Source organism: Grammomys surdaster, unplaced genomic scaffold (assembly GCF_004785775.1).
Source record: "Grammomys surdaster isolate TR1022 unplaced genomic scaffold, NIH_TR_1.0 136, whole genome shotgun sequence".
NCBI classification, from domain to species: domain Eukaryota; kingdom Metazoa; phylum Chordata; class Mammalia; order Rodentia; family Muridae; genus Grammomys; species Grammomys surdaster.
In genome coordinates this window covers 7,799,577-7,826,894 of record NW_021604594.1, presented here as the reverse complement: position 1 = coordinate 7,826,894, position 27,318 = coordinate 7,799,577, and the positions used below count along the sequence as shown (strand labels likewise).

General features: G+C 43.4%; 1 protein-coding gene across 1 annotated transcript in view; it reads right to left on the bottom strand.

Moving 5' to 3' along the window:
* Window positions 1-2,540: 2,540 nt before the first annotated feature.
* Ttn (titin) overlaps window positions 2,541-27,318 on the bottom strand; it is a 263,679-nt gene continuing 238,901 nt past the window's right edge. Inside the window, 29 exon segments of the mRNA XM_028763034.1 lie at window positions 2,541-3,849; window positions 4,184-4,489; window positions 4,997-5,150; window positions 5,252-5,943; window positions 6,727-6,883; window positions 7,015-7,176; window positions 7,255-12,701; window positions 12,817-13,410; window positions 13,639-13,944; window positions 14,035-14,610; window positions 15,245-15,544; window positions 15,659-15,964; window positions 16,095-16,679; window positions 16,783-17,085; window positions 17,356-17,658; window positions 18,160-18,459; window positions 18,559-18,846; window positions 18,952-19,545; window positions 19,729-20,010; window positions 20,096-20,401; window positions 21,221-21,526; window positions 21,657-21,953; window positions 22,040-22,330; window positions 22,442-22,747; window positions 22,837-23,139; window positions 23,243-25,309; window positions 25,403-25,702; window positions 25,813-26,100; window positions 26,912-27,205. Of these exon segments, the coding sequence (XP_028618867.1) occupies window positions 3,551-3,849; window positions 4,184-4,489; window positions 4,997-5,150; window positions 5,252-5,943; window positions 6,727-6,883; window positions 7,015-7,176; window positions 7,255-12,701; window positions 12,817-13,410; window positions 13,639-13,944; window positions 14,035-14,610; window positions 15,245-15,544; window positions 15,659-15,964; window positions 16,095-16,679; window positions 16,783-17,085; window positions 17,356-17,658; window positions 18,160-18,459; window positions 18,559-18,846; window positions 18,952-19,545; window positions 19,729-20,010; window positions 20,096-20,401; window positions 21,221-21,526; window positions 21,657-21,953; window positions 22,040-22,330; window positions 22,442-22,747; window positions 22,837-23,139; window positions 23,243-25,309; window positions 25,403-25,702; window positions 25,813-26,100; window positions 26,912-27,205 (16,712 nt within the window). The 3' untranslated portion in view covers window positions 2,541-3,550.

The following is a 27,318-nucleotide window of genomic DNA, read 5'->3' as shown; positions in this document are numbered from 1 at the left end:
GCCAGGTAACTGTGGGGAGGAGCATGCCTGGCTGTTGCCAGGTAACTGTGGAGGTGGAGTTTAGACAGAATACTAACAGCCTGCACATCAAAGCCCGAGTCATCCTCAGGGAATCACCTTTTCTAACTTGCCCTTGAATGAATGTGGGTGCACAGTCACCTGTGGAGGCCAGAGGACAATCTTAGGTGTCATTCCTCCTCAGGTGCTGCCCCAATGGTTTTTGGAGGCAGGAACTCTCATTGCCCCAGGGCTTCCTGACTAGGCTAGATTGCCTGGACTACCTTCTCCACCACTGGGATTACAAATCTATGCTACCACACTTTGTTTTTTAGGGGGAATGAATTCAAGTCTTCTTGCTTGGCTAACATCACTACTGGCTGAGTTATCAGCCCCAGCGTCTCATTTTGAAGCACAGGCGGTTAACGAAGGTGAGATGTGCGACTGGTGTTAGCGGTTCCCTCACTGCCAGAGGGATATGTGTTGGGATCTTTCTCACTTGGAGTTTCTTTTTTGTTTGTTTGTTTGTTTTTCGAGACAGGGTTTCTCTTTATAGCCCGGGCTGTCCTGGAACTCACTCTGTAGACCAGGCTGGCCTCGAACTCAGAAGTCCCCCTGCCTCTGCCTCCCAAGTCCTGGGATTAAAGGTGTGCGCCACCACCGCCCGGCTCACTTGGAGTTTCTTGAATGTTGACTGTTTAGCTGCTCCAGGAAGCAGAAAACCACCCTGTCCAACAGGGGCTCTCTTGTCTGCACACTTTCTTCTGTTTCTCCTCCCCTCCCCAGTCCCAAAGACTACAGGTGCTGATTGACTTAAGGGGCACACAAGGGGCATGCTTTCTTCTTGAAGCATCTCAGTGGCATTGTGCTCCATGAGATCAGGCTGGGGGCTTGCCAATGCTATATTCTTGTGTGGTTTTCACCCTCTGTCCTGTTGCTCCTTTCTGTGGTAACCATCAAGGACTTGGCTGGTGAGAACGTTTGTCTTGATCACCTGCTGTTGAGCTCCTACTAAGTATTCGCCAGGTAGGCAGGCATGCCTGTGAGTAGGGCATATCTCCACTAAGGTAGGAGCTAACAAGATCATACTGAAGACAGAACCAGGATTCTGACTTAAACCAGATAACTTGCTGAATCTGTTAATAAAGACCCAAAGTGGTCTTTTAGAGAAGAAAAATAATTAAAGTATGTTGTCTTCAGTTTTGGCCTCTTAATAGTTAACATTGATGTCACTTGAAGCAAGTGGTCCTCTTTGTGTGTTGATAATTAGTCTTAGCTAATTGAAGTGGACAAATACAGGTTTTTATGGCATAAGCTTTTTAGTACCAAGTATTTATTAGTTGTTTTAAAATTATTTTATTTCATGGAAATGGTTGCTTTGCCTGCATGTAAGTGTACTACATGCATACTTGGTGCCCAGAAAGGGTACCTGATACTCTAGAACTAGAGTTATAGACAGTTGCAAATCACTATGTGGATGCTAGTGAAGAAGCCAAGTCACATGGCTACCAGCTTCAACACTTCCCCAGAAGCCTAGTGGCTGGTGCTTGCCGCAGCACAACCCCCCACCCCCAGCCCCGTGCACACAGAAGCCCCCCCATTCCTTCCCGACACCTAACTCCCCCCAAAAATGTCGCAGCCTCTGGCGGCACCAAAGGCCACAAATCCTCATTCCAATAGCACCCACATCCTGGGAACCCACATCTCAGGTATCAGCCTGAGAACAGATAAACAAATTCAGTGCAGCAGTCTCCATGCAGCCTGAAGCTGGCGCCCTCTCTGATGGATGACCAAACACTCCCCAACACAGGTGGCTTATGGCCTTGGGAAAGCAAAAACCATACATCCTTAGAAATCATGCCAATTAAGCGTTCCCAGGCAGCTGCGACTGGTTTGTAAAAACATTATAGCTTCCCTTATCCACCGCTCCCCTCCCCCTATGTAACCTGCTTGTATATATTCCCTACACTCCTAGACACGGGGCCACAACTTCGCTTTGTGCAATTTGCCGTCCAAACCTGGGTTTGAAATAAAAGGCTCTTATGTATTTCTACAGTGGATATGGCAATTCTTTGAGATCTCTGGGAGATTCCAAGACCTGGGCATAACACTAGGAATTGAACCTTGACCCTCTGGAAGGACATCCAGTGCTCTTATCCGCTGAGCTGTCTCTCCCGTGCTCTTGCTTGAACTAACTACACTACTTAAGACCTTTATGAGCCCTAAGACTGGGTATTTGCTTGTTTGTAGCTTTAGTGGTCAATTTAAATTGTTTCCTGTGAAACCCATCTTTCTTGATAAGTTTGTAAGATAAACTTTTGTAGATAAATTTATTCTTGAGAACTATGAGTAGGCTTGGAAAACAAACTTATTGGATTCATCTAAAATAGCAATGTGCTTTGAGTACGTTTTTAACATTGGAACTTGTAGTTTCTTATCCTGTCTATGGTAATCCATGTACTGAGTGGAAGCTATAATTCCTCAACAGAATTGCACAGAAAACAACCAACCACACGTTTTGAGGTGCAGATAGCTTGCTTTATTATTATTATTTTTTTAATCTCAAGGAGGTCCAACATTTATAACTACCAATTGAACATATACTGGCGAGAAAAGGGACTACATCCAATTAGCAATTTTTTTTTATGGGCAGTTTGTTGTATTGTTGTTTTAACAACAGCTTCACTTGTTGTTACGTTTTCTATTATTATTGTTTTGCTGTGGCTCATCGCTTATTTGCCCAGTTTCTGGTGAAATTTGAATTTAGAACTACCACACGAGGCATTAGCTGCACCTGGGACCTCCAGGAGTCGACACTGCTCGGGCACAGGAATACCTGAGTAGCTTGGTTAAAACGAGGGGATGGCCAGGAGATGGTACTTTTCCCAAGCTACTCATGCACTCTTTATGTCAGAGTCAGTGTGAAGTGAGCGAACAAAGTGTTGGCCGTTACACTTTGCTCTGGTCATATTTGTCATGATAATTTTAAGTGTGACTTCATTAGAGACAATGTAAGACGTTAAAGTGTTGCTTACAGGAGGGTAGATGCAAACATCACCAATGCCTTACATTTCTGATTCAATAGGTATCGGTGCACATGTCAGGGACATGTACAGCAGCATCCTTTTTTAGGTGGCTAGGACATCTTCAGTGGGGAATTTCTCAACCCACTGAGGCATACTTAGACATCAACAGTATGTTGAGGCACAAAGATTAAGTATTGGCAGGGTATTCGTTCCATAATCCATAAGAAACTTTCTCCTACCAACAGTTAGTTTCAAAAGTTACAGTGTAAACTGTCATAAAATAAATGGTACAAAACTTTATAACCGTGAATCCGGCTATATACAGTATGTACATGTCATTAGCAAATATTCTCAGGTCAAGTATGAAAGGATTGAAATGCATAGTTTTGGAACTGTGACTCATTTAGATGATACAAAACTACTTAAAAATATTTACAGATCAGAAAGATTAGTCCATGTGAATCATTTGAGAGAGATTATGAATGAGCATAGAACGTAAGGGCCCCCCGCCTCTGGCCCTGGCCCTCTTACATAGAGCGGATATTAATATTCACAGTGGCAGAGTCAGATCCAAATTCATTCCCTAAGCTAAGGGTATAAAGTCCACCATCTTGTTTCTGTACGTCCATGATAATCAGGGTTGTCAGGTCATCTGTGTTTTCAATGTGGAATCTTCCTTGCTGTTCTTGGTTTTGGATTTTCCTTCCACCACAGGACCATGTTATTTCTGGAGTAGGCTCCCCAGTAAAAGCACAGGCTACTGTTAGAACTTTGCCTTCATCGATGCTGATATCAGAGGGAAGAGCTTCAATTTTAGGTGGAATTCCTTTATGAAACAGCAACAGAAAAGTTTTAGGATCACCGAAACAAGAAATCCTATTCACTTTCTATTGAATTTTAATGCACTTAAGACAGTGGTTCTCAACATGTGGGTGGCAACCCCTTTGCCCAACTAGTACCTCCAAAAATATTATGATTTAGAACGGTAGCAAAATGACAATTAGGAAGTAGCAACAAAAATAATTTTATGGTTGAGAGTCACCACAATGTGAGGAACTGTATTAAAGGGTTGCAGCCTTAGGAAGGTTGAGAACCACTGCTCTAAAACTACGCCGTGCTATGTGGCTTGATCTACCTCTACCAGGAATTTGACTGCTCACCTCTTCCGCCTGCTTTGAGCATTCTACTGGTTGAGCTTTCCAGTTGTGTCATACTAGATTTTCCCATAAAACTGCTGGAACTCATTTCTACAAAGGACTCTTGCATGGAGGAGGACATGCTTTGGGCAGACATGCTTGCAAACTTCATTTCAGTCATGCTGCTAGCGCTGCTGCTGCTGAAGCTGCTGAAGGATGCCTCCTGCTTAGAGGCAGACATTTGAACTGACTGAGACGAGAAGCTTCCTTGCAAGCTCATGTCACCGCTCGTTTTCAATACTACCTCTCTGGGAGGTTCTTCCACTAGAGCTGTGGGGCATAGCAGATACACAAGGGACATCAAAGACACCTCGTTATTCGACGACTTAACGAGAATGAAAACTTACGTACACACACGCGTGCGCACACACACACACACACACACACATGCACACACACGGAAACACAATCCAAACAGTTTGCTGTCGAAGCATAAGCAAATACATATATACATACATACAGCAGTCAAGAGCTAGCTCAATGACTCCAACAAATGATCCTTAAATTTCTAAATATTACATGCCAGCTGCTAGAAATAGCTAGGAGAAAAATGATTAACCACATATAAGATAATCAACATATGAAATGTTCTGGAAAGTCTTACAGGGCTGTTGGTAGCTTTACTTCCAAAATTTAACTTACCGAAATTTTCATTTAGAGAAACTGATTATGAGGATGAATTCACACAAGATGCCGGTCACTCTTACGCGTGCACACCTCACCCCCCGTCCCCCCCCCGCCCCGACGTCTTAGGGAAAATGGCAAAGATGTACTTACGAAGCACTGTTAGGGAAGCCGTGGCTGAACACTGGCCACGGAAATTTTTGGCTTTAATTGTGTACTTTCCGCTGTCACTCACAGATGCGTTTCGGATTTCAAGAGTGTACACGTTTCTGGAGCGACTCACGCTGATATTTGAAGAAATGGAAATCTAAAAAAAAAAGAAAAAAATAGGAAAGAGACAGTGAAGTCTTTGGCTAGGGATGTGATATTTTAAATTTTCTCCAATGTATAGTCAAATTTTAAACTTACTGGCAGGTTATTTTTAAACCACTCAATTTCAGGGGACGGCTCCCCGCTGATCTCACAAGAAAAGAGAACATTTTGTCCCTCGTTAATGTTTTGAGATCTGGGCTGTGTGATGAAGCTTGGAGCATCTGAGAGTTCTTTGCTCAGGGTCAAGTCAAACTGACACTTGATAACTCCCTGGCTGGTTTTGCCTATGCAGGTGAGGATTCCTTCATCTCTGTGACTGGCTTGCTTGATGGTGAGGGTTTGGTCACTGCCAGATACCCCGTATCTGTATTCCTCTGAGTTAGGAAGCTCAGTGCCGTTCAGGACCCATTTCACATCTGTGGCCCCAGCAATGTTGGCTTTCAGGGTCACTCGCTGTCCATTGGTTATGTTCATCTGGGTAGACAATGCTTTGATCTCCGCTTGAGTTTTGACTTCTTCTGATGCCTGTGAGGTTTTGGTGACTTCTTCATGGACAATGGATTTCTCCAGGGAAGCTGCTGTTGACCTCTTGACCTCTTCAGCAATCAGAACTTTGGATGCTTCCTCCTTGATGGCCAGTGTTTCATGAGATTTTACTTCTGACATTTTGATTTCTTCAGATGTTAGGGCTTTTTGAGAAATTTCCTCTTGGACACTTGATTTCTTCTTAGATGTAACTTCGGAGGTCTTCTGGGTAGATACTTTCTGTGCCTCAGTATCTTTTACAGCTTAAAAAGAAACCTCTGTAAGTAGACTTTTAATTGGACTGTGACCTTCTTCACTTTTGTAGATTCTACTATGTGATATAGTCAAGACAAGTGTCAACTTCTATATAATGTGTAGGAAACACCAATTCTCAGTTCCAGTTATAGAAAATTGTCTCATATAACTTTTGAGATTGGGTGTAATGCTTTCTTAAACTAGATTAAATTAAGGTAATTTTACAGTACGTCTTGAGCAGAGTAGGCAAAGGTTTGGATTAGGACTTTGGAGATTTCAAGCAACTGAAAAATTATCTTTTGAAAGATCGAGAGGAACTAATTTTAACTGGGATATGGGTGTGGCTCATTCACTAAGTTTGTGCTCCTTGGAAAATGGCAAGCATAAAAGTTTGGGAGGAACTACCATGTTGTCTATTCACTCAGTTTTATTTATCTAATTTTATTTTTTGAACCAGGGTCTCATATAGCCCAGGCTGACTTCAAATTCATTATACAACTGAGGCCAACTTCCTTACTCTCCTGCCGTAACCTGGTGTAATGATTCCGGCTAGAGCCACTACCCCTGCCTGACTTTAGTCTTAAATACTCCTGAGAACAGATTGTAAGATCTGTGAGATCTTTTATAGCATCCTATGCAACCACGCATACCTTTTATGCTAATACTATATTAACTGTAAATCTGTGTTTCTGGATTAGAAAATGTTTAATTTTAGAATTGCATATGTTTGTGTTTCAGAAACTATTAACACTGTTCTCTAGAAAACGTTGATTGAGAACAAAACTACGTACCTTTTATTGTTAGCTTGCAGCTAGAGGACACAGATCCAGCAGAATTTGTTACTGTACAGGTGTAAAGTCCGCCATCAGAAGTCTCAGTTTTGAGGATTTCTAAGTGGAATTCTTCTTTGTCGTTAGAGAGTTTGTATTTACTGCTTTGTGCAACAGCCTGTGGAAAGCAAGTGATTGGAGTTTTAAGTAATAGCTTAATATGGAACTTTCTTTAGGAAGTGTGGATGAGTGGGGGAAGCATTAGCTTTTTTCTAGAAAATAAAAGACATTTTAGAATTGGTTACCTACCTTTCCATCCTTTGTCCAGGTGACAGTTGGCTGGGGCTCTCCAGTAACTTTAATTGTAAATTTAGCAACACTGTCTGAAGAAACTGTTGTATCCCGCAGCCCAGTAACAATTACTGGCTTTGAGGAAATTGGTTCAGGAGCTGTTGGTTCCTGCTTCTTGACCTCTGTTGCCTCAGCAGTTTTCTGTGCTGATTTCTTTGCTTCTGCCGACTCAGCATTTTTCTGTGCCAATTTCTTTGCTTCTGCCGACTCAGTAGTCTTCTGAACCGATTTCTTAGTTTCTGATATGCTTGACACCTGCTCATGGATACTCTTAAAGGATTGTCCAGTAAACTGAAAGCTGGTTTTGGAAGTTCCTCCTTCACCAGAGACCTCACAAACGTATTCTCCGCAATCAGATTCGCTAAGGTTGTGAATTTTGAGTTCATAGGTACCGTCCGCTGAGTAATGAAACTGAAAATGCCCATTTTCCTTGAGTTTCTTGCCATCTTTATACCAGGCGACCTCTTTTGCACATAGTGCGCTACTTTCAACTGCACAGGTCAGCTTTGCTATGTCTCTGGAAGCTTCTGCTTTCAGGGACTGAGTTATCTTTGGCGGGGCAGATACTGGGAGCTGTTGACTCTTCTCTGTCGGCTTTGTCTCCGTGGGTGACACGGCTTTTGGATGAGAAGTTACTGGTTCTGGAGATTTCACTCTTTTGGGAGACTTCACTGTTTCTGGGGACTTTACCCGAGGCTCTGGGGACTTGACTCTGGGTGGTGATGTCACAGCCTTTTCAACAGCCCTGGCTTTTTGCACCGTCAGTGTGAACTGTGCTTCTTGCTTCCCGTCGACGTTTTCCACTACCACACTGTAGTTGCCCTCGTCAGAAGCCTGCACTGAAGAAATCTCGAAGGTTGATTTGTACTTGGTGGTAGTCACTTGGTGGTGAGCAGAAGTACTCACCACTTGTCCTCCACGCAACCAGGTCACAGTTGGTACCGGCTCCCCATCAGTATCACAGGAAAACCTCGCAGACTCTCCTTCATGGACAGTTATGGACCGTGGCTTTGTTAAAATCCTCGCAGCCAGTGTTGTCTTAATCTTTCTCACTGTGGCTTTCTCTTCCAGCAACTTTTCCTCAGATGCGGCACTTTTCATCTCTGCAGAGGCATAATGCTCATAGGATGAGAGGCTTTCCCTTGTCTCTGTCATCTGTGACTTCACTTCCCTGACGGAAGAAGCAGCTTCCAGCTCAGATGTCCTCTTGAAAGATGAAACTGCATATGCCTCTGTTTTGGTCAGTTCAGGGAAGACTGACTTGGGAACCTCCTCATCTCTGCGTTGGGATGCGTAAGTGGTATAGTCTCCGCCAGTTACATCCAGGGTTGCGTAGTCAGATGCCTCACCTTTGTAGTTGGTGCACACAGCACGGTAGGTTCCACTGTCCTCGGTCTGACAGTCCAGAATCTCCAAGGTCAGGACCCCACTTGTATTGGTGTAATGAATCTTACTGCTCTCCTGGAGTTCTACACCATTGTGGTACCATTTAACCTCAGCAGTTGGCTTTGACTGGACATTTAAGATGAAGCGTGTGTTTTGGCCACATGGAACCCTGTGGGACCGCATCCGCAATGTGATTCGAGGGGCATGGTCCAGTGTGAAAGGCTGTTGACTCAAAACCTCATACTTCCTTTCTGATGTCTTCTGAGTCTTTAAGGCAGCTTTCATGGACTCGTACCTGGAAAAGATATCAAATCTTGCAGACCTCTCAAATCTTGAGAGGGATCGCTCGCTAGTCACAGGGCTGGGAGAACGTGGGCGAGTTCTCTCTGGAGTAGGAGATCTTCTTTCTGTGTCATCTTCATATTCCTCAGCAGGCTGTGGATGGGACCGGATCAGCTCAGACACTGGTCTCATTAACTCAATATAAGTTGGAGACAAGGAGCGTCGGCGTCTCAGTAGTCTGGACACAGAGGAGGACGATTCCCTTTGAGCCCGTCGTGAGATTTCATATTCCTCTTCAATTTCTGTTATTTCTGTCACTTGTCTCTGTCGTTTTGATTTCTTTTTAGACTTTTCTTCCTTAGACATGTAGTCCAGCTCACTTTTGTATTCTGAGAGACGCTGGCTGGTTGTCACTGGCCGCAGTAGCTCCTCTTCCTCCTTCTCAGCCATGATCCTTTGCCGTAGCTTTGGTTGCCTGTATGAGGCCTGGGCATGACGTTCCCGAAGCTCTGCGTAACTTGTGCTGGTTTCCTCCTTTGTAGGGATGTGATAGGTTGAGTACCTGAAATCTCTTTTCCTGTCCTCCACCTTGACATGAGCTGGTGGAGAAGAATAGCGCAGGCTAGAAAGCTCAAAGCGTGGAGGGCTTCGGCTGGGGGGTGACGCTGAGAAGCCCAGCTCGAGCTCTTCTTCCAGACGCAGCCTCTCTTCCTCTGTTCTTTTCATTGCCAGGTAGTCATCAATGGGGAGGAGGAGCTCCTCATCCGAGATGTCACCCAGAGAGCGTCTCCTCCGTCTATAGTAGTAAAGATCATAGTCAGGGGAAGGGGTACGCCTTCGGGCTGGCCTCACCATTTCCAGATCATCTTGGGTCAGTTTGGGGATCCGCCATTTAGGTCGGTATTGGTCAGTAATTCGAGGAAGAGGCATCACATAGAACTGCTCCCATCTTGAAAGGCGGATGCGCTTGGGCCTCTTCTGGACAACTCTGTCAAGTTTCCCAGGCATTTCATACTGATCCCGGATCTTCTTATACCACTTCATGTCAGACATAGGCACGAACTGCTTGATGCGTTGGTCTTCTTCTACTGTGGCTTGTTTGAACCTGCGGGGCTCTGGGACTTCGTAAGGCATGCGGAGTTTTCTCTCTTCTTTCTTTTCCTCTGTCTGAAGTCGGTATTCTCCTTTGACGGTTTTGGTGCTCACAGCTGGTTTGTAAAGAATGGCAGCTTCTCTCAGAGCCTCTTGGGCTACTGGAGTCAGTGGCACAGTTTCAGTTCCAGAAAGAATTTCAGCCATCCTCAGTGTCTTGTCAATCTGTTTTTGGACATGGCGTTCACGTTCCTCCTTACTCTGGAATTCCTGCTTGACGTAGCGCAACCGTTCTACCTGTAAGTGAGCCTGGCAGCTGGTGGATCCTGCCGTGTTTGTGGCCGTGACTCTGTAATAACCTGTGTCTTCAGGCAAAGTATCCCTGATGTGCAGTGCATAATAATCTAAGCCTTCATGGACAATTTCTATGTGGGGCCCGAGGGACAGCGGCTGGCCATCTTTCTCCCACTTTAATGTTGGTGCAGGGATGCCAGAAACTCTGATCTCAAAGCAGACACTTTGGCCTTCATGGCATTCGGCATTTGCCAACAGCCGCTTGAACATGGGTCTGAGTGTGGTTTCTGTCGGAGGTGGATGTAAGGTCACAGTCAGCTTTGCTTTACAGCTGTCTTCACCGTGTTTGTTCCTTGCCACAACGGTGTATTCGGCATCATCGTCTGTGGTTACACTGTTGATTGTTAATTGATAAAGACCCTTGTCAGACTCGAATGTGTATTTCTTGTCATCATGATCTGGCTTGATTTTCTGACCCGATTTATACCATGTCACACGAGGTTCTGGGTGGACAGTAATAGTTACTCCAAAACGGACATTTTCACCCACATATGCTGTCTTGTTATAGAGAGGCAGGGTAAATTCTGGTGGCCTTTCAAGGAGCCGCATTGCATCTGTTCTGCGCTTGACTTTTTTGGTTCTGCGGCAGTAGTAGTCATAAACTTCCCTCACACCTTTAACGAACAGCTCTGCATAAGAGCTATCTTCACCATAGTCATTGACGACTTTACATCTGTAGGTTCCATCATCAAACTTGGTGATGTCTTTGACATACATGGTGGCCACTCCATCTTCATAGGTGATTTCATATTTTTCACTGTTTTCCAGCTGTCTCACGCCAAAGTACCAGGTCACTTGGGTAGACTGATCATAATTTTCGATTTTGCAAACATATTTGACATATCCACCTTCTTCGCCAATGGCATGCATTATTTGCCCAGAGACTGGGCCAATTTCAATGGATGCAACTTTAACTTTAGCCACACTCACTCCCCTCTGAGATCGTATTGCACCACCACAGGAGATCCGGGCTGCTGATACAACCATATTGAGGTCTTTCTTTATCAGGGTATGGTAGTATCGCCGGTGTTTCAGTGTTCTGATGACTTTAGTACTGACTCTATCAATCTTTTGCTTCAGCCATGGGTGCTGCAGGGCCTCTGATGCTGTCATTCGAGATTTTCTCTCTTTCACCAATAGCCGGTCAACAAAATCCATCGCTTCAAGGCTAATTTCTTTGAAGGCTTCTTCATCAAAAGTATATTCAGCATTCATGATGTTCTCAATCATCTGTTGGTTAGTTTCAGCCAAAAATGGGTTGATTCCACTCAGCAGCACATACACCAGTGTACCAAGAGACCACATGTCAGTGGCAGTGCTGACGACATCATGCTGGTGGACTTCAGGGGCATAGTACTCAGGGGCAGTGAACAGAAGCCTGAAGTTGTCTCCTGGCTTCAGCTGACGTGCTTGACCAAATTCTATTATTTTAATAGTAGAGTTCTTTCTTGTCTGGTAAATGATATTTTCTGGTCGAATGTCAAAGTGGCCAATATTCTGGCTATGTAAGAACTGTAGTGCTTCGCAGACTTGGCGGACATAGCTTACAATTTCTCTTTCATTAAGTTCAAAGGCACTTGTATTGATGCGTTCAAATATGTCGAGTCCTGATATAAATTCAAAGATCATAACTAATTCTTCCATGCTTTCAAATGACTCGTGGAGGTATAAGATGTTTCTGTGCCTAGCAATGTTTAGAATGGAAATCTCTTTCTTGACTAAAACCTGATCAGTCCCTTTGACTTTAACAAATTTGGCCATGAATGTCTTCTTTGAGGATGTTTCAACACAACGGTGGACAATTCCAAACTCACCACGTCCAAGATCTTCAGCTATCATGTATTTCTCGTAGAGTTCTTTAGTTTTGGAGTGTGATGCTTTAGTCATGGTAACTTCTCTGGTTTCATCCACCTCGTCATCATAATTCATAGCTCTGGTCTTATCTTCTTTGGTAACAGTTGGTTCTGAGGGCTCTGATGGCTTGCTCAGACCAAATTTATTTTCAGCTATTACTCGGAACTGGTAACTTGTTTTTCCAAACAAGTTGATCACAGTGTAACGCGTTTCTCGGGCCTGTCCCACACGGAGCCATCTCTCTGCAGTAGTTGCACACTTTTCAATGATGTAGTTGGTAACCTTGCTACCACCATCAGAAGCTGGCTCTGTCCAAGTTAAGTTGACAGAATCTCGTGAGACATCACTAACTTTCACACCCCTGGGTGGGTCGGGGACGTCGGCCACATCCAGTTCAACTGTCTTTTGATCGATTCCAAACCTGTTTTTAGCACAGACGACATAGAAGCCAGCATCTTTTCTCTCCACTCCATTGGGGAAGACAAGTGACGTGAAGGATCTTGTGACAATCACTTGGTAGTGGCCATTATTATCAATGAGATCTTGTCCTTTCTGCCAGGTGATCACAGGGTCTGGTTTCCCACTGAAGGGGATCTTGATGCTGACCACTTCTCCTCGGAGAGCATGAACTGCTCCCATGCCTTCAAGAGTCTTGGGCAAGTGGATCTTAGCTGGAACTATATCAAAGTAAAAGAACAAAGAACACGATTTAGCGGACTTCATAATACTTCGCCCCACAAATTAACAATCGGTTGTCTAACACCAAACTGATGTTCTCAGATTTGTTCTTACCTTCCACTTCCAGGGAAGCAGTGCCAGACACGGATCCCCCTTGGTTGGTAGCTCTGACTTGGTACACCGTGGCATCATCATCTGTGACGCTGGCAATGATGAGCTGGTGGTAACCACCCTTAAATTCTTGAATTCTGTACTTGAGTCCGTCGGCGATAATTTCTTTGCCTTGTCTGTACCATTTTACAATAGGCTTTGGGTGACCAGTCACCTTGCAGACCAAAGTGGCGTTGCTCTGATACCTCACATTCAGGTTCCTCAGCTCCTCCTTGAAGTGTGGAGCTTGAATCGGGACGTCGGATTTTGGAGTGACAGATTCTGATATTTCACTCCACTCACTCTCTCCACCCAGGTTTTCACATTTCACACGGAACTCATATTCAAGACCTTCAATAAGGTTTTGCACCGAGAAGACGGTTTCTCGAATTTCCTCTGTGGTCACAGCAATCCACTTGTTTTGCTTCTTCTCGCGTTTCTCGAGGTAGTAATTCCTGATCTTTGCACCTCCATCGCTCGCAGGTGGCTTCCAAGCCACAACACAAGAATCCTTTGTGACAGCAGTGATGGTGGGTTTACCAGGAACACCTGGCTTTTCTGTTAGAAAATAAAAAAGATTTGGCATGTTTAAAATAGGTTTATGTTTATAAAAAATAATATCATTTTAAATAAACAGAATTACTCTAAAGTTCTATGTGACTACAAAGAAGAGGGTAGGGTATGCACATTCCCCTCTAAAATATAAAGACATTCAATTAGAGTGAGAGAAAAAGATTACACGTTATCTGAACCTTCCATTTCCCCTCAAATCTTCTTTTTGCTCACCGAATGGACTCTTGATGATCACAATGGAGGCGACCTCTAGTGGCTCACTGATGCCAAAGGTGTTCTGAGCTGAGACTCGGAAATAATAGCCGGCGTTTTCTGTGAGGTTCACAATTCTACAAGTTGTCACCGAGATGGCTGAAGACACCAATTGCCATTCAGCACCTTCCTTGGCCTCACACTTCTCCACCACGTAATTGGTGATCCAGGAGCCACCATCATCAGCAGGCGGTTTCCAGCTGATCACCACAGAGTTCTTAAGTAGTGCTTCAATCACAATGGGTCCTGTAGGCTTGTCTGGTTTATCTGTTGAGAGAAAGTACAGTTGTAGTGGGTTTCACAGTGTGCCTTCTGAGATCTTTCAAAGGAAACTCACTGAAAGCAAAAGCAAAATACCTTGTATTTCCACATCTAGGGTGGCATCAACTGTCCCGAAGACATTGCTGAGCTGTACCTTGTATTTCCCAGCATGAGTCTTACGCTGGACATTCTTCATGACAAGATGTGTATAGTGCTCAGTGTTTTCGATGGTAATGTTTTCCGAGTTTTGCAAAAGCTTCTGGCCATGGAACCAAGTCATGGCAGGTACCGGGCGACCAATATACATAACATGGAGCCGAAGTGTAGACCCCACAGCACCATAATACTTCTCTTTCAGTGGGTAACCAGGATGGAACTGCGGTGCCGCTTGTAGAAGAAGCTTACTGCTGGTTTCTACTTCTCCTACTTCATTTGTGGCTACACATGTGTAAACACCTTCATCTTCTTGTTCCTCGGTCATTACTGTCAGAGTATGCGTGCGCCCATCTGAAGACATTTTGTACTTCCGGCTTTGTATGAGCTCTTTACCAAAACGGTACCATTTAATGTCAGGAAGGGGTCTTCCAACTATCTGGCATGAGAGTTGAGCGGCTTCACCTAATTTGGTGGTCACGTCAGCCATTTCTTTGCGCACTCCTGGGGCTTCTCCAGCTGCACGTAATGAAAGATGACATAAAATGTATCATTACTACTGAATCTATAATCTGTTTGTGCATGCCAATAATGGATTATCCTATTGATGAAGCTTTAATAGGTGCTATGATGTACATCTAAGATTCATTTATTTTTCTAGGGTCAGGTGGGAAATGGTGATTAAGTGAGCACATCACCCTACTATAGTAACTTTGTAGCACATTGTAACTTTTTATGATTGAAATGGCATTAGGATGTAACATGAGGTTTTGAGGGAATAAGTCTCTTGGCCAGTTTACAGGGTTCTTGTCCTTACTTAGGTTCACTGAAGTGAAGTATGTTTATTAACCTTCCAAATCTTGCTAAGAGGTGATAAAACCAAAAGGCCTATTGCATCAGAGGGGGAAACTGCTCCACAGAAAAAAACCTTTTAGTTCCTGTAGTCTTAATTAAACTCCAGCAAGCTTCATTGGAGAATGAAATTAAAATTGAGGGCTTTGACATGCATACAAATGTAATAGCTAATAAATTTGATCAGAAAGCCACCCCCAATACAAAATGCCAGCAGGAGAGTTTAACTTAGACTACAGGAAGAGTAAGTTTCCACAAGTTTCGTTTGTAACTCATACAGAGAGAACTGTAGGCTACTTACATGTTAGTTTAGTCTTGACAGACATAGCTGTTCTTCGTGGTCGGCTGAGCCCAGTCTCATTCTCAGCAAATACTCTGAACTCATATTCAGTAGCTTCCAGCAAACCTCCGATGGTGAACTGTCTGTCCTTGATCCGTTCCTTATTGCTCTTCTTCCAAGCACTGTCTCCAGACTGTCTATATTCAACCCAGTATCCAAGGATTTCTTTGCCACCATCACATTCGGGTTTCTCCCACTGGAGAGTGACACTGTCTTTGGATATCGAAAGAATCTCAAGTTCTCCTGGTTGGCTTGGCTTATCTGAAAAATTCAAGATAATTGAGAAAAGGATTAGGTTTACTGGTGGGAAAAAGGCAAAGGCAAAAACTGGCTTGCTTCATTGGGTTTTGTCTCGTTTGGAAACACTTTGCTCACCAAAGGGATCTTTGCAAACAACTGGTTCAGAAGCAGGGCTGGTCTCGCTAAGACCAACGTCATTCTGTGCGATGATACGGAATTGGTATTCAGCATCGGGAACGAGGCCGGTGACAGTGTACATTGTGGTGGTTATCTGAGTTTTGTTGTGTCTGACCCACTTGTCAGTGGATGTCTCCTTGCGTTCAATGTAGTAGCCTGTCACGCGAGAGCCGCCGTCATCTTTAGGTCGAGACCATGACAAGCTAACGGAACTTTTGGTCACATCAAGTACTTCAGGAGGATTGCTTGGAGGTTCTGGTGGATCTATAAACATGTGAAAAGCACACATGGGCATCAGAATGCAATCTCAGATCTTATGAGCTGGTGGTGGTAACTTAAGCAATGTAAGCATTGAAACCAACTTTTATACCTCTGTGGCTGAAAAAGCACTTACTCAGTGGTGTCTTTGGTACAACTGGCTCCTCAGATTTCAAGGGTTTGCTTATGCCAAACTGGTTTTCTGCCGAGACACGGAAATGGTATTCCACGTTTTCTTTGAGACCTTTTACCACCAGAGATGTGCCTCGGACTCTGGAGTCAATGGTATACCAGGCAGCCTTAGGTACCTCTCTTCTCTCAAGGATATAGCCCAGGATGTCAGCACCACCATCGTCAGCAGGAGGTCTCCAGCTGACCCTTACAGAGCGGGCTTGTATGTCATCATATTCGAGTGGCCCTTCTGGAGTGTTGGGACTTCCTATCACCTTGACCTTGATGTAAACGGTCTTCTTGCCACATTTGTTTTCCAGAACCAAGTCATAAGTTCCAGAATCATCTCTGTCTGCTTCTTTGATCACAAGCTCAGTATGCGTTTCAGATGTTGCAATCATGGCACGCTTACTAATGTCCTGGCCTTCCTTGGTCCATTTACATATTGGGAATGGTTTTCCTTTGATTGGGATGGTAAGCCTGATGACTCCACCTTGTCGAACAAAGACCCCTTCCTGGTATTTTTCATCAAGTTCATAGTCAGGGTATTCTGAAGAAAAAGGAAGGAGTACAGTTTAGATGTTTTTGAATGGAGGGGTAGGAAAAAAATCATAAGGCAATTCTAGCAACAAGTAAATGCTCATGTATTTTACCTAGCATCTCTGTGACTTTGACTGTTCCTGGTACCTCAGCAGGTTCTCCAGGTCCACCAGCATTACAAGCTAGGACACGGAATCTGTATTCAGCGCCCTGAGGTAGGTGTGTTAGGGTATACTCCCGAATCTTGGTTGGGGTGGTGTTACATTTGGTCCATTCACGTTGATCTACCTTTTGCATTTCAATCAAATACCCTGTGACTTTAGATCCACCTTCATCCTCGGGGACACTCCAGGCCAGGGAGACTGATGTCCTTGTTGTATCTGTAACTCTTGGATTTTGTGGTTTTCCTGGTGGAGCTAGGGAAAAAAAAAACAGAGAAAAAATATACTTGTTACAGTTTCTGCAAGATTATATATTGACTGTGCTATATAACAAATTCAGTGTGTTGTTGGAAATACAGATTGAGCATTTTTGTTCTTTATATTTTTGCATTCTGAAGTTATGTTGTGGTGGTGATTCCAAAACTATATTTCTCAGAACTCATAGAACTATATACTTTAGAAGGATGACTTTCACCACATAACAATTGTATCTCAATAAACTTGGTGTATGCTAAATATATTTACCAATTGGATCCATGGCAACGGTGGGTTTGGAAGGACGACTTGGTTTTCCAGTTCCTCTTGCGTTAATGGCTGTGACCCGATGTTCATATTCTAAGCCTTCGATAAGGCCAGTGGAGCGGTACCGGGTCATAGTCACTGGTACTTTATTTACCCGGACCCACCGATCAGCTCTTACTTCTTTACGCTCCACAATATATCCAGTCACTTGGGAGCCACCGTCATCTTCAGGTGGATACCAAGTAAGTGTCATGCCATCACGGGAGATGTCAAATATCTGTAATGTTTCTGGAGGTCCAGGAATACCTGCAGGAAGACGGGGAAAAATACAATATGTCAATGTGAGTAAAGAAATCCAGTTTGTATGTATTGTAGTTTTAGTTGGTATTTTAGATGCTATGAGAGACAAATGACCATTTTTTCCAGCACATTCACTTTTGTGCCTTTCCATTTTTGCTGTATCTTATTTTATAAATATTTATTAAGCATACATTTGATACTTCCTTCTATTGGGTTGTCTATAGTCCCTCTCTTGCATGCTTTTCCCCTTCCTCCCTTTATTTCCTCTTCCATCGTTCCATTCTTTTTTCCTCAAACTCCTTTTTCTTTTTCCTTTCTTTCAACCAAGTAAAGAAGTTAAAAAAAAAAAAATCTAACACTGTTGAAAGCTGCCAAGCAAGGCTGTTTAGAAACCTTAGGAAACCCCAGGAGTTAGTTTTACAAGCTATTTTCCTTCTTATTGGGGCATATAGACTCTAAATTCAGAGTCAGCTATAGGGGAAATGGTGGAGGAGTCCAAGGACTTACTGATACTGCTTCGGCATTCTATGACCTCAGACTGCAAGTATGAGCCAATCCCGAAGCGGTTTGTTGCAGCCACACGGAACACGTATTCATTTCCTTCGGTGAGTCTGGTAAATTTAAAGGTTGGTCTTGTTACGGACTCAGAAACTGGCAGCCATCCTGGACGATGAGCATCACGCTGTTCTACCACATAGCCACTCAGTGGAGCACCACCATCCAATTCAGGAGGTTCCCAGGATATAGTAACTGATGTGGCATCAATCTCATCAATCTTGATGGGCCCAGTTGGTGGACCAGGCTTGTCTAAAAGGTAAAGAAATCAGGAGATGAATTTTTACTTTAAATCAAAACTGGTGATTTAACCATTGATGACTAAATTGTAACCCTGTCACACATACTTACCAAGAATAATAACTTTTATTGTCTCTGAGGTGGTTCCAGTAACATTCTTCAATTCGAGCGTATATTCTCCAGTATCTCTTATAGTAGTCTCACGGATGGTTAGCTTGGTGACTTTAGTGTGGGTTTCAACTGTGACACGCTCTGATTCTCTCAGTTTAGAACCAGCAAAGAACCAGGAAGCAGTAGGTGGTGGACGACCAGCGATAGGTATCACCAGCTCAATCGGCCTGCCAGCTGGGACATGGATGGTCTTTTGAGGCATTGTAGAAAGATCAATTGTTGGCAACACTGTAAGAAAGAAACCAGGCATTTATTTTCACACATGATCTGAAGGTGTCTTGACTCCTCAATGTTTTCATTTATTTTGCACTCATATGGGCATTCAGTACCTACCTCTGAGGTCTTGTACAGTCACTGGTGTGACGAGCTCTCTTGGTTCTGACACACCTTTCTCATTTTGGGCCCTCACTCTAAACAAGTACTGTTCGCCTTCATTCAGGGAAATAACAGTGTGCTCTAAGACTGTGGGTTTCAAAGTGACAACTTTCATCCATCTCTCTGTGCCAGCTTTGCAGGCCTCAAGAACATATCCCGTGAGTCGGCTTCCACCGTCATAGAGTGGTTTCTCCCAAGCAAGGGTCACGGTGGATTTGGTGACATCAATCACTTCTAATTTTGTGGGCACCAAAGGTACTTCTGAGACTAGAACTGCGTCTGATGTTTCACAAGGCTCTCCGATACCGTAGATGTTTTCTGGAAGCACTCTAAAGTAGTACATGGTTCCCTCGACGAGTCCAGATATTCGGTAGAGAGTCTTGCTGCATTTGGTGGTTACTGTCTTGAATGCTCTCATGGCAGCTTCTCGCTTCTCAATAATGTAATTGTTCACTGGAGCACCACCATCAATTGTGGGGATTTCCCAAGTGATGGTCACAGAATCTCTTGAAACTTCTTTAACATTCACTGAGGGACAGGGACCAGGAGTATCTAAAGAAAAGACCAGAAGGAAAGATTCATACTTAATCTTTATTGCTTGATTGATACTTTGTGTGTGTTACAGGAAAATACAATCAATGTAGGCCTCTCCTAATGAGGTAATCAATAAAAGCCAAGATGTTGCTTTTTGTGGTCTCTACTTCCAAGTTAGCTTAACCTAAGAAAGTTACTTACCATAGACTTTAACTAGGACCGTTGCTGATTTCTTGCCAGACTGATTTTCAGCTTCAATTGTGTATTTTCCAGCATCGTACCGATTAACTTTGTCCACAATGAGTAAAGAGTAGCTCTCTGTGTTGTCAATAATTGCCCGATTTGCAAGGTCAATGCCTTTCTTGCTCCATGTGATGACAGGAGAAGGTCTTCCGGATACAGACACCATCAGGCGCAAGGAGGCTCCAGCCCTGACAATCACCGTCTTCTTCAGATCATCTGCAAGCTCAAGGTCTGGTATTTCTGGAAAGTAAATATGAAAATGCAGTTAATTCGTGAACAGACAGGATGAGAAAACAACACATGTAAGTGTTTCTGCGTTAAATACCTAGTCTTTCCACAGGCTCAATTTCAGCCGTCGTCTCGCTGTAGTCACTCATACCCTTCGAATTCACAGCAGCAACCCTGAAGGAGTACTTCTGGCCCATCTTAAGGTCTGGCACAGTGAATTCATTGTTTCTTAGTGTGGCATTCGTATGCACTCGGCACCATTGATCCGTGTCCTTCTCTTGCATTTCAAGGACGTATCCTATGATGTCAGCACCACCATCGTACATGGGCTTGGTCCATGCCAAACTAATGCTGCGCTTGGTGGTATCCACAACTCTTGGAGCAGAAGGTGGTCCAGGCGTGTCTGAAATGTAAAAGAGATGTAGGCATTGCACAAAAGAGGAAGCTTTGGGAATTACAGTTTTGTTTTCAAGGTTCACAGAGGCATTCAGAACTTAAGAACACCATTTTTGTAACAGTATTTTAAGTTTTGATACTCTGGGATAATACTCATGGTATATTATTACTATAATTATTTAAAGATTTAGATTGCTCCTGAGATGCAGCTATTTCTGTCTCTCACTTTGGCTAGCAATGGCATATTCTCTCTTAACTAAGTTCCTTTCTTATCTTGTTCTTAGGGACTTTTCTTTAGTTGTCCCTCTTTCACTGGGTTAATATGACATATTACCCTGTATCCCTATTGAATGCAGGAGTCTGGTCCTGTCTTTTTCCTCTGCAGTCCCAGTGACTTATGTTGTTTTTGAAGGCCATGTAATAGTTACTTTGTTTTACTGTCTGATTATAAAATTAGATGCTTTATGCTCCCCTAAGCCTCTGCTCAAAAGGAATTTTTGTTCTTTTCCCTTTTTAATACTCATCAGTAGAACTTATTTTTGACTCTTCTAGAAGATTTACAAAATATATCTCTCATGCTGGTATTTGAACGATGTATTGCTTTTCATAGACCAGACAAATATTGCAATAGTTTTCAGCAATGCTAGCTGCTACCAGTAATGTAATTGTTAAAATTCTATATATATATATATATTTAAGATCACAGTAAGTATATGCTATACTAGGTGTATGTGTTCCATAAATTCTGAAATTCTCGGAGTTACCTCGTTGGAAAATGTTTATCATATGGTTGTAGTTGAGCCCAGGTTACTGTCTTAGAACTCACATGATGGTTCTCTGCATGAGATGAAGTTAGAAGCATCGCTGGGTTCGCTATTGCCAGCGGCATTCACGGCAGTCACCCGGAACTGATAATCACAGCCTTCCATGAGGCCGGTCACTTTCAGCCTGGTGTCATAAACCACATAATCTTTGTTGACACGTGTCCAGCGCAAGCTCTTCTTCTCACGTTTGTCTACGAGGTAGTTGCTGATTTCATTGCCACCGTCGGATTCAGGTTTCGTCCACTGAATAATGATGTGCTCTTTGCCAGCCCCAACTTCTTCTGGTATGCCAGGTTGTGATGGAATTGCTGTTTGTATTTAATGCAAATAAGAATGATCAGGATTGCAGAACATGACTACTCTTCTTCTTGAGCCATTAACATTTAATGTTAAAATGTTTAATCGCTTGCTTAAGTGTTTTAAAGAGTTAATACTCACTGAAAGAGTTTCTGGCCACAATCGGCTCTGATTCGACTGGCACACCAAGGCCGTATTTGTTCACTGCCCTTACTCGGAATGTGTACTCATTGTTCTTGATGAGTCTGGTAACCACATAGGATACAGTCGGGCATTCTCCTTCCACGATCACCCAATTGAGCCTGCTAGTCTCACGTCTCTCTACAATATAGTGAGTTATCTCTGCCCCTCCATCTTCTTGCGGTAGGCTCCAGGCTAAGGTGCACTTCTCCTCGGTCACTCTGCTGACAGTGAGTTTTCCACATGGGCCAGGAGAATCTGAAAAAGGCAGGATGACAAGTCGTGATGAAGAGCATACTTGAAAGTGCTTCAATTATCCAAAAGAGGACCTTTGATCTGCTTACCAAGAACTTTGACCATGACAGATACGGACTTGGTCCCACTGGCATTCTTCACGGTCAGTGTGTATTTCCCACTGTCGCTTCGGTCACAGTATTTGATCACAGCAGTTGCTCGCTTGCCAGTGTACTGTAGAGAAACTTTTTCACAGAGATCCAGTTCCTTGTCGCCTTTGGTCCAGATGATTTTGGGTTCAGGTTTGCCACCAACAGCAGCATCAAGGACAAGATCTGAACCTGCTCTGATGGTCACCAGATCGCCTTGTAACCTGGCATCCAATTCAGCTTTTGGTGGAGCTGTTAATAAACAAAATGATATGAATAAGTATCTGACAGTTCAGATATCCACTTAAGCTAAAAGGAAAACACTGGAGTAAGCTGATAAGGAACATGCTGGCTATTTCTTACCATATTCATCTCGGCAAGTTACAGGGCCTGTAGATTCCGAGCCTTTGCTAATTACGCCTGCTGCATTCTTAGCCAATACACGGAATTCATAAGTGTCCCCTTCACTGAGAGCGGTCACAGTGAAGAAATTATCAGAGACGATGGTATAGTTGCACTTCAGCCAGCGACCATCTCCAACTTCACTGACTGGCTTCCGTTCTATGATGTAGCCCACAACTTTGCTGCCTCCATCATACACTGGGGCAGACCAAATTAGTGATACCGTTGATCTTGTAACATCTGTCACTTCTGGTCTACCGGGTGGATCTAGAAGGGATACAAAATAAGGTTAAAAATACAACCGAGTTCTAATACTAGGAATAGTAACAAATGTAGCTTTAGCAATTTCTACATACCAACTGGGTTCTGAGCCATGATAGGTCTTGAAGCTTCACTGGCCTTGCTGACACCCGCAGCATTGAGTGCATATGTTCGGAACTGATACTCTAGTCCTTCTACCAAGCCTGTGACTTTGTAGTTACACTCTAAGCATGGCACTTTGTTTTCTTTCACCCAAAGAATGGTGTTACGTTCTTTCTTCTCAACCCAGTAGCCAACGATTTTACTACCGCCATCATGGTAAGGTTCTTCCCAACGAATTGACATAGCATTGGCAGACACATAGTAGACCTCAGGTCTGGTAGGAGCACTTGGCGGAACTAAATATAGACAGGGAAATATAAGAATATGGTTTTATAAAATTTAGTACAAATGTAGAAGCTTTAAAAATCGACATTGACGTTTGGTACTGATTTTCCTTACCAAATGGATGCTCTGCAACTATCGGCATCGACTCCACAGGCTTGCTGACCCCAAATCTGTTCTCTGAACTGACACGGAAACAGTATTCTTTGTATTTTGTGAGGTGCGTGACTTTAATCTGAGTGCGCTTCACACTGGAATTGATAAGCTGCCATGCTGTTGTACCCGACTCACGCTTTTCAACTATGTAATTTGTAATTTCAGTGCCTCCATCGTCTTTGGGTTCAGTCCAGGATAGGATACATGATTCAGCCGAGACAGAGGAGACCTCAATGGGGCCAGTTACTGGCCCTGGCCTTCCAATGACCACAACTGTGATAGTAAATGTTTTAACACCAGCTGTATTTTCCAGGGTCAGGAAGTATCTGCCAGAGTCACCTCTCATGCTGTCCTTTACAGTCAGGGTGGTCCTGTCTTTTGTTGTTGTGATGCTCATTCGATCTGTCTCTTTGAGTCTCATTTCTTCTAGTTTCCATGTTACTTTGGGGGCAGGACGACCACTGATTGGCACATCAATGGTAAACGTGCTTCCAGCTTTGCAAGTTATGAGCTGATTGGTGATTCCAGTGAGATCAGCAGTGGGCTCAATTTGAGGCTCCTTGATGATGACAGATGAGAAAGCTTCTCTGGGTTCACTATAGCCAGCATCGTTCTTGGCTTTCACCCGGAATTCATATTCGGTGTTCTCAACGAGGCGCTCCACCGTGAAAGTCAGCTGTTTGGTGTGACCAGCTTCAACCCAGAAGTCAGATCCCTTTTGTCTCATTTCAAGCAGGTAGCTAGTGATTCGACTACCTCCATCATGATCAGGTTTAAGCCAGGCTAGGACTGCAGAGGATTTGCTAGTGTCAACGACATCAAGTCTCCTAGGTGGAGCGGGCTGTTCTGTGGCTACAATTGGTTCTGGCATTTCATAGGGTTCACCAACACCATACTCATTTTCAGCTGAAACACGGAAATAGTATGGAACGCCTTCTGTCAGATCACTCACCTTGAGGATCTGGCGAGTGCATTTCTCACTGACAACCTGCCAGCTACGGCGACTTGCTTCCCGTTTCTCTATTACATAGTGATGGATCCGCGCACCACCGTCAAGGAGAGGGGCATCCCACATCAGTGTAGCAGATCCCCGGGTCACATCTTTGAAGGTAATTGGACCAGGTGGTCCTGGAGAGTCTAGCACCTTCACAGTGAATGTTATCGACTTACTACCACTGTTGTTTTCTACGGTGAGTGTGTATTTCCCTGCATCGTTTCTGTTGCAGTTTTCCACAGTGAGGGTACTGAAGGAGTCTGTTGTGTGGATATCAGCCCGGATGCTAAGGTTAGAGTCAGGCTTGCTCCATACCGCTGTAGGAGTGGGTCTACCCTGGTAGGCAATGAAGAGACGAATGCTTGCTCCCGCTCTAACAATGTGAGTCTGCTTGAAGTTTGCATCAATATCTAACTCAGGAGCTGATAATCGATCAACTGCTTTTATTGTGCCAGTCACCTCGCAGCTGTCTCCTTTCCCAGCACCATTGATGGCACTGACTCGGAATTTGTATTCTTCTCCTGCCTGTAGATCAGTGACCGTGTATCTTGTTTTCACACAAGGCTCTGTGTTTACTTTGTGCCAGTCCCCTAAGTCAGCTTTGCACATTTCTATTATGTACCCAATTATTTCCAGCCCGCCATCGAAGACTGGCCTGGCCCATTCCAAGCTCACAGTTGTCTTCGAGGTATCTGTCACTTTGACTACTGAGGGAGCGCTTGGCGGGTTAACGGGCTCTCTACATTTAATTAGTCTTGAGATCCCACTTGCTGGTCCTACACCCGCAGCGTTTTCAGCCATGACGTGGAACTCATACTCGTTGCCTTCAACCAGACCAGTGACTTTGAACCTTGTCTCAGAGATTGGTCGTTTGCTGATCACTTTTACCCATCTCGTGCTTTTCTTTTCTCTCCTTTCAAGGATGTAGTGTTGAATCTCACTGCCGCCATCTGATTCTGGCCTTGTCCAAGTCAGGGTAATGCTGTTGCCTGTTACATTGCTAGGTTCTGGAATTCCAGGTGCATCTGGAATGGCTGTCAAAGAAGAGGAAGAATCAGTTAGATTAATTTGCTTAGAAAGTTAGGCTTATGATGATGGGATACCACTTTGTAGGACTGGAAACTTACTGTATTGTATTTGAGCAACCACGGGGTCAGACTCAAGTGGCCTGCCAACACCGAACTTGTTAACTGCAGAAACCCGGAACTGGTACTCATTGCCGGTTATTAGTTTAATGGCAGTGTAACTGAGGGCTTCACAGTGATCCTCAATTAATGCCCAAGCAAGTCTGCTAGTTTCACGCTTTTCAACGATGTAGTGTGTCACAGGAGCGCAGCCATCATTGAGTGGTGCCTCCCACCACAGGGTCATCTTTTCACCAGTAATGTTAGTAAATCTTATTGGCCCAACTACTTTTCCTGGTGTATCTGTAAGAAAAAGTTTGAAGAGTTACTGTTTTTTTCTTGTCCATTAAAGTATTATCAGCCACATCCTTTACCCCAGTCTAATAAATCATGTTGAATTTATTGTAAAATACCTTGTACTTTCACTGTAACTTCTGCTTTTGTGGAACCAGATATATTTTTGGCTTCCACAGTATAAACACCACGGTGATCTCGAGTTGCATCTCTGACAAAGAGGCTAGTAGAGCCCAGAACATCAGTTATCTCCATGTTCATTCTCCTCTCAATTTCAACTCCATCTTTGAACCAAGTTACTCGTGGGACTGGTCGGCCTTGGACCAAAGCTTTAATCCTAAGACTGTCTCCAGACTTAATAACAAGACCATCAAAATACTCAGGGCCAAACTCTACTGTTGGTGGAACTGGAAAAGAACAGAAATATTTATTAATTTGGCTTAATAAAGACATACAAAAACATAGTTTTCATTGGGAGCATATTATATATAAAATCTGGGAAGACAACCATTTCCATGTTACCAAAGGCCATTTGAAAGTAGGACTGGTGACTGAGAGTTTAGGCAATGGGATTAAACATTTATTCATTACTCAATTATTATTCCCTTTGTTACTCCTGACATGTGATTACTCTGCATCATCCTTTGTGGAAACTCCTTTGTGTGAGAACTACAACATTTGCAAGACTTTACTTCCTAATAGTGTTGAATAGCCAAACAAGTTCCTGGGAGAAGCCATTAGCTTCATACAAGCAGGAAATGATTATATTGCTTCATATAATATATTCATAATATATTCACATATTTAAAATTTAAATATATATTATACACTTATGTAAATATATTTATATTATATATTTATATAAATATATTTATGTAAATCTGTTTACATTATATATTTATGTAAATATATAATATATATTTGTTGTATATCTAATACAGATAGACAACTATTCCTAGTATATTAGTGGAAACAGCTAAAACTACAAACCTAAAAACCATTCCCACTTGCTTTATCTTTACGGGGGAATGGAATAAAATAATAGACATGAAAAGAATTGACAAAATTACAAAAGGACTTAATGCATTTACATGGTGGCTATAGCTCTTCAACAGAAAAAGAGCCCGTCCCCCTTTTATAGACCAGAGGCATTTAAAAAGCACTTTTAAAACCATGAATACTCTTTATCACAATGGAAATTGGTTGGAAATAGCTTACCGTTTTCATCTCTTGTCATAATGAGGCCAGAAGACTGCGAGGGAGGGCTTATAGTGCCAACAGCATTTCTTGCAATTATTCTGAACTCATATCGATCCCCAGGACTGAGTCCCGTAACTGTGTACTGACACTCACTGACGTCAGTGAAGTTGCATCTCACCCAACGATCACTTCCTTGCCGTTTCTCAATGCTGTAGGCCACGATCTTACTGCCCCCATCCCGTAAGGGTGGGTTCCATTTAAGTGTGATGGTTTCCCGGGTGACATCAATGTAGTCAGGAGTGCCGGGTGGGTCTGAGAAATTATAGGAAAGTTAAAATTAGTGCTATATTTGTAACTATCTTTAATTATCAATGAAGTAAAACAACATGCCTCCCAGGCTCATTTGTATTACTAATTTCAACTTT